The sequence below is a fragment of the Petromyzon marinus genome, unplaced genomic scaffold, assembly GCF_048934315.1.
Source record: "Petromyzon marinus isolate PM22_M1 ecotype Great Lakes invasive population unplaced genomic scaffold, UKy_Petmar_22M1.pri1.0 PM_Scaffold_351, whole genome shotgun sequence".
Taxonomy (NCBI): domain Eukaryota; kingdom Metazoa; phylum Chordata; class Hyperoartia; order Petromyzontiformes; family Petromyzontidae; genus Petromyzon; species Petromyzon marinus.
The window spans coordinates 1603-15000 of NW_027423337.1; the positions used below are offsets into that span (position 1 = coordinate 1603).

At 55.2% G+C, this 13398-nt stretch overlaps 1 protein-coding gene across 1 annotated transcript in view; it reads right to left on the reverse strand.

Annotated features, from left to right (window-relative positions):
* Positions 1–402: 402 nt before the first annotated feature.
* The window catches only part of LOC142923239 (G protein-coupled receptor kinase 3-like), a 31697-nt gene continuing 18701 nt past the window's right edge, over positions 403–13398 (reverse strand). Inside the window, exons 7-10 of the mRNA XM_076064175.1 lie at positions 9422–9488; positions 5450–5545; positions 4538–4697; positions 403–1181 (exon numbers count right to left, since the gene is read on the reverse strand). Of these exons, the coding sequence (XP_075920290.1) occupies positions 418–1181; positions 4538–4697; positions 5450–5545; positions 9422–9488 (1087 nt within the window). The 3' untranslated portion in view covers positions 403–417. The remainder of the gene's footprint in view (positions 1182–4537; positions 4698–5449; positions 5546–9421; positions 9489–13398) is intronic.

A 13398-nucleotide genomic window follows, 5' to 3' on the forward strand; every position in this document is an offset into this window, starting at 1 on the left:
GTGGTGAGTGTGGTGGTGAGTGTGGCGAGTGTGGTGAGTGTGGTGGTGAGTGTGGTGAGTGTGGTGAGCGTGGTGAGTGTGGTGGTGTGGTGAGTGTGGTGAGCGTGGTGGTGAGCGTGGTGGTGAGCGTGGTGAGTGTGCTGGTGAGCGTGGTGGTGAGCGTGGTGGTGAGCGTGGTGGTGAGCGTGGTGGTGAGTGTGGTGAGTGTGGTGGTGAGTGTGGTGAGTGTGGTGGTGAGCGTGGTGGTGAGCGTGGTGGTGAGTGTGGTGGTGAGTGTGGTTGTGAGCGTGGTGGTGAGCGTGGTGGTGAGCATGGTGGTGAGCGTAGTGATGAGCGTGGTGGTGAGCGTGGTGAGTGTGGTGGTGAGCGTGGTGAGTGTGGTGGTGAGCGTGGTGGTGAGCGTGGTGGTGAGCGTGGTCAGTGTGGTGGTGAGCGTGGTGAGTGTGGTGGTGAGCGTGGTGAGTGTAGTGGTGAGCGTGGTGGTGAGCGTGGTGGTGAGTGTGATGGTGAGCGTCGTGGTGAGCGTGGTGAGTGTAGTAGAGGTGAGCGTGGTGATGAGCGTGGTGGTGAGCGTGGTGGTGAGTGTAGTGATGAGCGTGGTGGTGAGCGTGGTGGTGAGCGTGGTAGAGGTGAGCGTGTTGGTGAGCGTGGTGGTGAGCGTGGTGGTGAGCGTGGTAGAGGTGAGCGTGGTGGTGAGCGTGGTGAGTGTAGTAGTGGTGAGCGTGGTGGTGAGCGTGGTGGTGAGCGTGGTAGAGGTGAGCGTGGTGGTGAGCGTGGTGGTGAGCGTGGTGGTGAGTGTAGTGATGAGTGTAGTGATGAGTGTAGTGGTGAGCGAGCTGGTGAGCGTGTTGGTGAGCGTGGTGGTGAGCGTGGTGGTGAGCGTGGTAGAGGTGAGCGTGGTGGTGAGCGTGGTAGAGGTGAGCGTGGTGGTGAGTGTAGTGATGAGCGTGGTGGTGAGCGTGGTAGAGGTGAGCGTGGTGGTGAGCGTGGTAGAGGTGAGCGTGGTGGTGAGTGTAGTGATGAGCGTGGTGGTGAGCTACTCACCCGTGAGTCACCCTCACCACGCCACTCGAGGCGGTTAGGGAAAAGGTAAAAGTATCGCCGCTGCCACTGGGTGAGGAATGGGTTGCCCAACTTCAGCATGTAGCCGTGCATGATGCAGTCTTTGCCGTGCGCATAGTCTGGGATCAATAACCAGGGGATCAATCAATCAGCAGAGGAATCCATCAGCAGAGGGATCAATCAGCAGAGGGATCAATCAGAAGGGGGATCAATCAATCAGCAGAGGCACCAATTAATCAGCAGGGGATCAATCAATCAGTAGGGGATCAATCAGTAGGGGGATCAATCAGCAGGGGATCAATCAGCAGTGGATCAATCAGCAGGGGATCAATCAGGAGGGGGATCAATAAGTAGGGGATCAATCAGTAGGGGATCAATCAGTAGGGGATCAATCAGTAGGGAATCAATCAGGAGGGGGATCAATAAGTAGGGGATCAATCAGTAGGGGATCAATCATTCATCAGGAGATCAATCAGCAGGTGATCAATCAGTATGGGATCAATCAGTAGGGGATCAATCAGCAGGGTATCAATCAGTAGGGGATCAATCAGCAGGGGATCAATCAGCAGGAGATCAATCAGTAGGGGATCAATCAGTAGGGGATCAATCAGTAGGGGATCAATCAATCATCAGGGTATCAATCAGCAGGGGATCAATCATCAGGGGATCAATCAGTAGGGGATCAATCAGTAGGGGATCAATCAGCAGGGGATCAATCAGCAGGGGATCAATCAGTAGGGGATCAATCAGTAGGGGATCAATCAGCAGGGAATCAATCAGTAGGGGATCAATCAGTAGGGGGATCAATCAGTAGGGGATCAATCAGCAGCGGATCAATCAGAAGGGGATCAATCAATCAGAAGGGGATCAATCAATCAGAAGGGGGATCAATCAGTAGGGGATCAATCAGTAGGGGATCAATCAGCAGCGGATCAATCAGAAGGGGATCAATCAATCAGAATGGGATCAATCAATCAGAAGGGGGATCAATCAGTAGGGGATCAATCAGTAGGGGATCAATCAGTAGGGGATCAATCAGAAGGGGGATCAATCAGTAGGGGATCAATCAGAAGGGGATCAATCAGAAGGGGGATCAATCAGTAGGGGAATCAATCAGTAGGGGATCAATCAATCAGTAGGGGATCAATCAGTAGGGGGATCAATCAGTAGGGGATCAATCAGTAGGGGATCAATCAGCAGAGGGATCAATCAGCAGGGGATCAATCAGAAGGGGGATCAATCAGTAGGGGATCAATCAGTAGGGGATCAATCAGTAAGGGATCAATCAATCAGTAGGGGATCAATCAGTAGGGGATCAATCAGCAGGGGATCAATAAGTAGGGGATCAATCAGCAGAGGGATCAATCAACAGGGGATCAATCAGCAGGGGATCAATCAGCAGGGGATCGATCAGTAGGGGATCAATCAGCAGGGGATCAATCAGCAGGGGATCATTCAGTAGGGGATCAATCAGCAGGGGATCAATCAGCAGGGGATCAATCAGTAGGGGATCAATCAGCAGGGGATCAATCAGCAGGGGATCAATCAGTAGGGGATCAATCAGTAGGGGATCAATCAGCAGGGGATCATTCAGTAGGGGTATCAATCAATCAGTAGGGGATCAATCAGTAGGGGATCAATCAGCAGAGGGATCAATCAGCAGGGGATCAATCAGTAGGGGATCAATCAGTAGGGGATCAATCAGTAGGGGATCAATCAGCAGGGGATCAATCAGTAGGGGATCAATCAATCATCAGGAGATCAATCAGCAGGTGATCAATCAGTAGGGAATAAATCATCAGGGGATCAATCAGCAGGGGATCAATCAGCAGGGGGATCAATCAGTAGGGGGATCAATCAGCAGGGGATCAATCAGCAGGGGATCAATCAGTAGGGGATCAATCAGCAGGGAGAGACATTGAGAGTAGCTGGTGAGTTGTAGTGGTGGTGGCTGTGGGCAATTCTAAGTGAGTGGTTGAGCGAGTGAGTGGTTGAGCGAGTGAGTGAGTGGGTGAGTGAGTGAGTGAGTGGTGGGTGAGTGAGTGAGTGGGTGAGAGAGTGAGTGAGTGAGTGGGTGGGTGAGTGAGTGAGTGGGTGACTGAGTGAGTGAGTGGTGGGTGAGTGAGTGAGTGAGTGGGTGGGTGGATGAGTGAGTGAGTGGGTGAGTGGTGGGTGAGTGAGTGAGTGGGTGAGTGGGTGAGTGGTGGGTGAGTGAGTGGGTGAGTGGTGGGTGAGTGAGTGAGTGAGTTGGTGAGTGAGTGAGTGAGTGGGTGAGTGAGTGGTTGAGTGGGTGAGTGGGTGACTGAGTGAGTGGGTGAGTGGTGGGTGAGTGAGTGAGTGGGTGAGTGGGTGAGTGGTGGGTGAGTGAGTGAGTTGGTGAGTGAGTGAGTGAGTGGGTGAGTGAGTGGTTGAGTGGGTGTGTGAGTGAGTGGGTGAGTGAGTGAGTTGGTGAGTGAGTGAGTGAGTGGGTGAGTGAGTGAGTGAGCGAGTGAGTGTGTGAGTGGGTGAGTGAGTGAGCGAGCGAGTGAGCGAGTGGGCGAGGAGGTGCGCGAGTGGGCGAGCGGGTGAGGAGGTGAGCGAGTGAGTGAGTGGGTGAGTGAGTGGGTGAGTGAGTGAGTGAGCGAGTGAGTGGGTGAGTGAGTGGGTGAGTGGGTGAGTGGTGGGTGAGTGAGTGAGTGGGTGAGTGAGTGGTTGAGTGGGTGTGTGAGTGAGTGGGTGAGTGAGTGAGTGAGTTGGTGAGTGAGTGGGTGAGTGAGTGAGTGAGCGAGTGAGTGAGCGAGTGGGTGAGTGAGCGAGCGAGTGAGCGAGTGGGCGAGGAGGTGCGCGAGTGGGCGAGTGGGTGAGTGAGTGAGTGAGTGGGTGAGTGAGTGAGTGAGTGGGTGAGTGGGTGAGTGAGTGAGTGAGTGAGCGAGTGTGTGAGTGAGTGAATGAGTGTGTGAGTGTGTGAGTGAGAGTGAGTGAGTGTGTGAGTGAGTGGGTGAGCGAGTGGGTGAGTGAGTGGGTGAGCGAGTGGGTGAGTGAGTGAGTGAGTGGGTGAGTGAGTGAGTGAGTGAGCGAGTGTGTGAGTGAGTAAGTGAGTGTGTGAGTGTGAGTGAGTGTGTGAGTGAGTGGGTGAGTGAGTGAGTGAGTGGGTGAGTGAGTGAGCGAGCGAGTGAGTGAGCGAGCGAGTGAGCGAGTGGGCGAGTGGGCGAGGAGGTGCGCGAGTGGGCGAGCGGGTGAGGAGGTGAGCGAGTGAGTGAGTGGGTGAGTGAGTGAGTGGGTGAGTGAGTGAGTGAGTGAGCGAGTGAGTGGGTGAGTGGGTGGGTGAGTGAGTGAGTGGGTGAGTGGGTGAGTGAGTGAGTGAGTGAGCGAGTGGGTGAGCGAGTGGGTGAGCGAGTGAGTGAGTGGATGAGTGAGTGAGTGAGCGAGTGTGTGAGTGAGTGGGTGAGCGAGTGGGTGAGTGAGTGAGTGAGCTGGCGAGGAGGTTCCTCCGTACCCTCCTCCTGTCCCAGGAGCTTCTTGGCACGCTTGCGAGCCTCCAGCTTGTCCGTGTCCAGGTTGACGGCGTCGTGGACGGTCTCGGCCACCTCCTGCTGCCAGCGCTCCGAGATGACCAGCGGGAAGTTCTTGTACAGCTCCTGGTCACTCTCGAGCAGCTGCGGAGCGGGGACACGGCGGGGATTACACAGACTCACGCTGACGCACACTTACTCACTCAGACACTCACTCACTCACTAACTCACTCACTCACACACTCACTCACTCAGACACTCACTCACTCACTCACACACCCACTCACTCAGACACTCACTCACTCAGACACTCACTCACTCAGTCAGACACTCACTCAGACACTCACTCACTCATTCAGCAAGTCACTCACTCACTCACCCACTCAGACACTCACTCAGCCACTCACTCAGACACTCACTCAGACACTCACTCACTCACTCAGACACTCACTCACTCACTCAGCCACTCACTCACTCAGCCACTCACTCACTCACTCAGCCACTCACTCACTCACTCAGCCACTCACTCACTCAGCCACTCACCCACTCACTCACTCAGCCACTCACCCACTCACTCACTCAGACACTCACTCAGCCACTCACTCACTCAGACACTCACTCACGCACTCACTCCCTCACCCGCTCAGCCACTCACTCACCCGCTCAGCCACTCACTTACCCACTCACCCACTCACTCAACCGCTCAGCCACTCACCCGCTCACTCACCTACTCACCCGCTCGCCCACCCACTCACTCACCCGCTCCCTCACCCACTCATCCATCCACCCAATCGCTTGCTCAATCTCCCACTGTCTGCGCTCCCCCTTAACCCCACCTTGACCCCCTTGATGACCCCTGACCCCACCTTGACCCCCTTGGTGACCCCTGACCCCACCTTGATCCCCTTGGTGTCCTCCTCGTCGAAGGAGCCGATGTCGAAGGCGTCGGCGGCGTTCACCTCCCCCCGTGGGGGGATCAGGGGAGGGGGGTACTGGACAAAGACAAACACACACACATACATACACACAGTGACACAGTGATACACATAGTGACACAGTGACACACAGTGATACACATAGTGATACACATAGTGATACAGATAGTGATACACATACACAGTGTCACACACACACAGTGAGACACACACACACAGTGACACACACACACAGTGACACACACACACACAGTGACACACACACACACAGTGACACACACACACACAGTGACACACACACAGTGACACACACACAGTGACACACACACAGTGACACACACACACAGTGACACACAGTGACACACACACAGACACACACAGTGACACACACACATACACACACACACAGTGATACACACACACAGTGACACACAGTGATACACACACAGTGACACACACAGTGACACACACACAGTGATACACACACAGTGATACAACAACAACAACCGCCATTCGCCACTAAGTGGCGGTGACGTCACCACGACGCTTGTGCCAGGCTATGTGCACCCTGAGGCCACGTGAAGGGTCGAACACCCGCTGGCAGGTCACGGGGCAGACCCAGGTGCCACGGGTCGACTGACTGAGATGACTGGCTGATGCACCACCTGTGCCCCCTACTGTGCCAACCTGCTGTGCTTTAGCCACCCGGCGCTCCGCTCGTTGTTGTGAGCGTCGCTCCTCCGCCCTCCGTTGTTGTTGGAGGGCGACTATCTCCAACTGCCCAGTAGCATCCTTCACGAGCCTCCTCCACAGAGGCCGATTTTGACACCGCTGGTACCAGTCATCGGCAAGTCCACTCAACTCCACGTCCGCCTGTACCACATCACTCCATCTCTTCTCTAGCCCGTGCCGCGCCCGCTTAGCCCCCTCAATCCGGCCGAACAAAAGCTGTTTCGGCATGCGGTGGCTGGGCATGCGGGCTACATGACCCAGCCATCGCAGCCTTGCCCGCCGGAGGAGCTCACCGATGGGACCTTGCCCAGATCTTTCAAGGATTTGTGAGCTTCTCACACAATCCAGTCTGGTTAAACCCAGGATGGATCGTAGGCAGGCCAGCCTAAATGTTTCTAACTGGCGAAGATGATCCATTAGGGGGGTCCACGTTTCGCAAGCGTAGAGAAGGGAGGGAATGACCGTGGCCGAGAAGACCTGAAGCTTAGTGCGGAGCGACAGACCAGGTAGCTTCCACACAGCGTTACGCAACCGATGAAAAGATATTGCCGCTCGACTGATTCGGAGTGAGACCTCTGCTGTTAAACTGGAGCCAGTCATAAGCACACTGCCCAGGTATGGGAAACTCTCCACTTTCTCCACAACTGCCCCATCACCGATTGGGAGCCGTGGGGGTGGAGTGTCCGATGGTACAAAATACCCAGGCAGGTGCTTAGTTTTGGTGGGGCTGATGGTAAGGCCCCATCTCTTAGTTGCACGCTCCAGTCTCAGCAGCAGTGCCTCCAACTCCTCCTCTGAATGAGCAGCTATTACCAAATCATTGGCATACATAACATGGTTGAGCAATAGGGAGCCATCCCTTGACCGCACCCGGGCATCGATCAGCCTCCCATTATATCTGTACCATATGGAGATTCCCCCGGTACAGCTATTGAAGGCTTGATGAACTACGTGGTGAAAATAGATGTTAAATAATGTGGGAGCCAGAGGACATCCCTGTCGCACCCCAAGGTGTACAGGGAATGGTTCTGACTCCCGGCCACGTAGTTTTACCCGGGCCCGCTCACCATCATGAAGGTCCTTAATGATCGTGAGCAGAGGGTCAGGTACTCCAAAAGCACGAAGAACGACCCAGAGCCCAGGCCTACTGATGGTATCATAGGCCTTGACCAGGTCAATAAAGCAGAGATGTAGGTCTTCTTGGAATTCCCTACACCTCTGCTGTAGCAAACGGACAGAAAATATGGCATCTGTGCAGGACCGCCCTTTCCTGAAACTGCATTGGGGCTCCGCAAGCCTCTCCTCAGCGTGCCTGGCAAGGCGATGCTGAATAATCCTTGCCAGGACCTTTCCCGGCACACTGAGGAGTGAGATGCCCCTGTAGTTGTTACAGTCTGTGCGGTCCCCCTTCTTAAAAAGGGGGACCACCAGGGCATCCTTCCAATCCTGCGGAACCGTCCAGTGGTCCAGACTGTTGTTATGATGTCATATAGGGCAGTCTGTGCACAAACGCCACCCTCCCTCAGCATTTCGCTTGGGAGATCATCTCTGCCCGGTGCCTTTCCTGGTCTCAGACTCCGGATCGCCTTCAGTACTTCCTCAACAGATGGCACCTCAGCCAGCCACTCACAGGGGGTGACTTCTTCTTCCATTATTTGAGGCACCGCAGCCTCAGCAGGGTTATCCTCACTTTGTGCCACGATGTTTTCCTGGCTGAGGAATTTTCCCTCCTCCAGGACCTCACAGAAATGCTCAGCAAATCTGCAAACCTGTTCCTGGGGGTCGGAGATTGTATCACCGTTTTTTCCCCTAATGATGGTAATAGGTGTGGCGCTGCAGGTTACTTTTTTGATGGCGTTAAATAGAGATTTGTGATCACGGGCCACTGAGGCAGACTCCATCTCCTCAGCAACCCGCGACCACCACCCATCCTTGCAGCGCCTCACGGCTCTCTGAACCTTCTGTAGCCGATGACAGTGGGCCTGTCGCTTTTTCTCTGTCAGCCAGGGTCTCTAGGGAGGTCTGGACCGCGTACCCAAAGCAGCCATTGCAGCTGCATGAGACACAGTCCTAAACCTCGCCCATTTACCCTCGACATCAGGAGGAGTGGGGGACGATGCCAACCCCAGCCGCAAGCGATGATGAAATTCTCGCATGCAACTTTCATCAGATAACTGAGACCAGGCCACTTTAGGTTGGAATGGGGTCCTGGGTGTACACCCACCACCGGAGTGGAAGAATGGTAGGCGCATCTTACAGATGACTAGTCGATGGTCAGAGGGCAGATCAGCTCCACGGTAGGTCCTAGTGTCAAGGACATGGGCTCGCATCCGCTGGTCCGTCACTATGTAGTCCAGTAGATGTTCTTGCTTGGACCAGGCATGCATCCATGATGTTGTGTGGATGCGCCGATGCCGGAACAGCGTGTTGGTAATTACAAGCCCATGGGCTGCACAAAAATCTAGCAGCCTCCTACCGTTGTTATTGAGCTGATCTGGCTCATGCCCTCCAATCACTCTAGACCAGGTGCCAGCATCATGACCAACTCGGGCATTGAAGTCACCCAACATGATGACTCTATCCCGAGGTACCACTTTAGCCAGCAACTGTGACAGGAGGTCATAGAAGGCATCTGACTCATCGGCCTTGCCTGCATCCCTCCACGGATGTTCGTCTTCGGTGGGGGCATAAGTAACCACGACCACCACTCCTCGCCTCCGGTTGATGGGAAGGCGAGCCCAAAGTAGCCTGGGGCTTACAGCTTCCCACACCTCACCGCCACGCTCCCACGCCCCCTTCATTCTTTTGTTTAAAAGAAGAGCCACACCCTGTTGTTTGGCATTCTGCTGCCCCGAGTAGAAGACTGTCCACCCCTCATGGTGGCAGGAGCCAGAACCGGTCCACTGGACCTCCTGAATGCCACAAAGATCAAGGCGGTACCGGTCCAGCTCCCGACAGAGGAGTGGCAGCCTCTCCTCCGCAGTGAGTGTTCGAACATTCCACGTGGCCATCCGTAGTGGCATTTCGTTGTTTCTGGAGGAGCCCCGAGGGTAGATATTCAATCTCCTGGCTCTACCAAATGGGGTTTGGCCAGGAGACGTCATAGACGCCTGTCCCCCCGGGGCCTCCGGCACAAGCTTATTAGTTACACACACGTACACACGCACACGTACACACACACACCCTTATCCTCTCTCTCACCTTGAGAAGGTAAATCTGTTGCCAGTCGATGCCAGCGAAGAAGGGATGTCCTTTCACTTCCACTGCCCTGGGCGGGAGGGAGACACGGGTGGGTGGCTGAGTGAGTGACTGACTGAGTGGGTGAGTGAATGGGTGAGTGACTGAGTGAGTGGGTGAGTGAGTGAGTGGGTAAGTGAGTGAGTGAGTGACTGAGTGGGTGAGTGGGTAAGTGAGTGAGTGGGTGGGTGAGTAAGTGAGTGAGTGAGTGACTGAGTGGGTGGGTGACTGAGTGAGTGGGTGACTGAGTGAGTGGGTGGGTGACTGAGTGAGTGGGTGACTGACTGAGTGAGTGACTGACTGAGTGGGTGACTGAGTGAGTGGGTGACTGACTGAGTGGGTGACTGACTGAGTGGGTGACTGAGTGAGTGGGTGACTGACTGAGTGGGTGACTGACTGAGTGGGTGACTGACTGAGTGGGTGACTGAGTGAGTGGTTGACTGAGTGAGTGGGTGACTGAGTGAGTGGGTGACTGACTGAGTGGGTGACTGAGTGAGTGGGTGACTGACTGAGTGGGTGGGTGACTGAGTGAGTGGGTGACTGGCTGGCTGACTGAGTGGGTGACTGAGTGAGTGGGTGACTGACTGAGCGGGTGGGTGACTGAGTGAGTGGGTGACTGACTGAGTGGGTGACTGACTGAGTGGGTGACTGAGTGAGTGAGTGGGTGACTGAGTGAGTGGGTGAGTGAGTGGGTGACTGAGTGAGTGGGTGACTGACTGAGTGGGTGACTGACTGAGTGGGTGAGTGACTGAGTGGGTGACTGAGTGAGTGGGTGAGTGACTGAGTAAGTAAGTGGGTGGCTGACTGAGTGGGTGACTGAGTGAGTGGGTGACTGAGTGAGTGAGTGGGTGACTGACTGCCTGAGTAGGTGACTGACTGAGTGGGTGACTGAGTGAGTGGGTGACTGACTGGCTGACTGAGTGGGTGACTGACTGAGTGGGTGACTGAGCGGGTGGGTGACTGAGTGAGTGGGTGAGTGAGTGGGTGACTGACTGAGTGGGTGACTGAGTGAGTGGGTGAGTGAGTGGGTGACTGACTGAGTGGGTGACTGACTGAGTGGGTGACTGAGTGAGTGGGTGACTGACTGAGTGGGTGACTGACTGAGTGGGTGACTGAGTGAGTCGGTGACTGACTGAGTGGGTGACTGACTGAGTGGGTGACTGACTGAGTGGGTGACTGACTGAGTGGGTGACTGAGTGAGTGGGTGACTGACTGAGTGGGTGACTGACTGAGTGGGTGACTGAGTGAGTGGGTGACTGAGTGAGTGGGTGACTGAGTGAGTGGGTGACTGACTGAGTGGGTGACTGACTGAGTGGGTGACTGACTGAGTGGGTGACTGATTGAGTGGGTGACTGATTGAGTGGGTGACTGACTGAGTGGGTGACTGACTGAGTGGGTGACTGACTGAGTGGGTGACTGAGTGAGTGAGTGGGTGACTGAGTGAGTGGGTGAGTGAGTGGGTGACTGAGTGAGTGGGTGACTGACTGAGTGGGTGAGTGACTGAGTGGGTGACTGAGTGAGTGGGTGAGTGACTGAGTAAGTAAGTGGGTGGCTGACTGAGTGGGTGACTGAGTGAGTGGGTGACTGAGTGAGTGAGTGGGTGACTGACTGCCTGAGTAGGTGACTGACTGAGTGGGTGACTGAGTGAGTCGGTGACTGACTGAGTGGGTGACTGACTGAGTGGGTGACTGACTGAGTGGGTGACTGAGTGAGTGGGTGACTGAGTGAGTGGGTGACTGACTGAGCGGGTGGGTGACTGAGTGAGTGGGTGAGTGAGTGGGTGACTGACTGAGTGGGTGACTGAGTGAGTGAGTGGGTGACTGAGTGAGTGGGTGAGTGAGTGGGTGACTGACTGAGTGGGTGACTGACTGAGTGGGTGACTGAGTGAGTCGGTGACTGACTGAGTGGGTGACTGACTGAGTGGGTGACTGACTGAGTGGGTGACTGACTGAGTGGGTGACTGAGTGAGTGGGTGACTGACTGAGTGGGTGACTGACTGAGTGGGTGACTGAGTGGGTGACTGACTGAGTGGGTGACTGAGTGGGTGACTGACTGAGTGGGTGACTGACTGAGTGGGTGACTGATTGAGTGGGTGACTGATTGAGTGGGTGACTGACTGAGTGGGTGACTGACTGAGTGGGTGACTGAGTGAGTGGGTGACTGACTGAGTGGGTGGGTGACTGAGTGAGTGGGTGACTGGCTGGCTGACTGAGTGGGTGACTGAGTGAGTGGGTGACTGACTGAGCGGGTGGGTGACTGAGTGAGTGGGTGACTGACTGAGTGGGTGACTGAGTGAGTGAGTGGGTGACTGAGTGAGTGGGTGAGTGAGTGGGTGACTGAGTGAGTGGGTGACTGACTGAGTGGGTGACTGACTGAGTGGGTGAGTGACTGAGTGGGTGACTGAGTGAGTGGGTGAGTGACTGAGTAAGTAAGTGGGTGGCTGACTGAGTGGGTGACTGAGTGAGTGGGTGACTGAGTGAGTGAGTGGGTGACTGACTGCCTGAGTAGGTGACTGACTGAGTGGGTGACTGAGTGAGTGGGTGACTGACTGGCTGACTGAGTGGGTGACTGACTGAGTGGGTGACTGAGTGAGTGGGTGACTGAGTGAGTGGGTGACTGACTGAGCGGGTGGGTGACTGAGTGAGTGGGTGAGTGAGTGGGTGACTGACTGAGTGGGTGACTGAGTGAGTGGGTGAGTGAGTGGGTGACTGAGTGAGTGGGTGACTGACTGAGTGGGTGACTGACTGAGTGGGTGACTGAGTGAGTCGGTGACTGACTGAGTGGGTGACTGACTGAGTGGGTGACTGACTGAGTGGGTGACTAACTGAGTGGGTGACTGAGTGAGTGGGTGACTGACTGAGTGGGTGACTGACTGAGTGGGTGACTGAGTGAGTGGGTGACTGAGTGAGTGGGTGACTGAGTGAGTGGGTGACTGACTGAGTGGGTGACTGACTGAGTGGGTGACTGACTGAGTGGGTGACTGATTGAGTGGGTGACTGATTGAGTGGGTGACTGACTGAGTGGGTGACTGACTGAGTGGGTGACTGACTGAGTGGGTGACTGAGTGAGTGAGTGGGTGACTGAGTGAGTGGGTGAGTGAGTGGGTGACTGAGTGAGTGGGTGACTGACTGAGTGGGTGAGTGACTGAGTGGGTGACTGAGTGAGTGGGTGAGTGACTGAGTAAGTAAGTGGGTGGCTGACTGAGTGGGTGACTGAGTGAGTGGGTGACTGAGTGAGTGAGTGGGTGACTGACTGCCTGAGTAGGTGACTGACTGAGTGGGTGACTGAGTGAGTGGGTGACTGACTGGCTGACTGAGTGGGTGACTGACTGAGTGGGTGACTGAGTGAGTGGGTGACTGAGTGAGTGGGTGACTGACTGAGCGGGTGGGTGACTGAGTGAGTGGGTGAGTGAGTGGGTGACTGACTGAGTGGGTGACTGAGTGAGTGAGTGGGTGACTGAGTGAGTGGGTGACTGACTGAGTGGGTGACTGACTGAGTGGGTGACTGAGTGAGTCGGTGACTGACTGAGTGGATGACTGAGTGAGTGGGTGACTGATTGAGTGGGTGACTGATTGAGTGGGTGACTGACTGAGTGGGTGACTGACTGAGTGGGTGACTGAGTGGGTGACTGACTGAGTGGGTGACTGACTGAGTGGGTGACTGATTGAGTGGGTGACTGATTGAGTGGGTGACTGACTGAGTGGGTGACTGACTGAGTGGGTGACTGAGTGAGTGGGTGACTGAGTGGGTGACTGACTGAGTGGGTGACTGATTGAGTGGGTGACTGATTGAGTGGGTGACTGACTGAGTGGGTGACTGACTGAGTGGGTGACTGACTGAGTGGGTGACTGACTGAGTGGGTGACTGAGTGGGTGACTGACTGAGTGGGTGAGTGACTGAGTGGGTGACTGACTGAGTGGGTGACTGACTGAGTGGGTGAC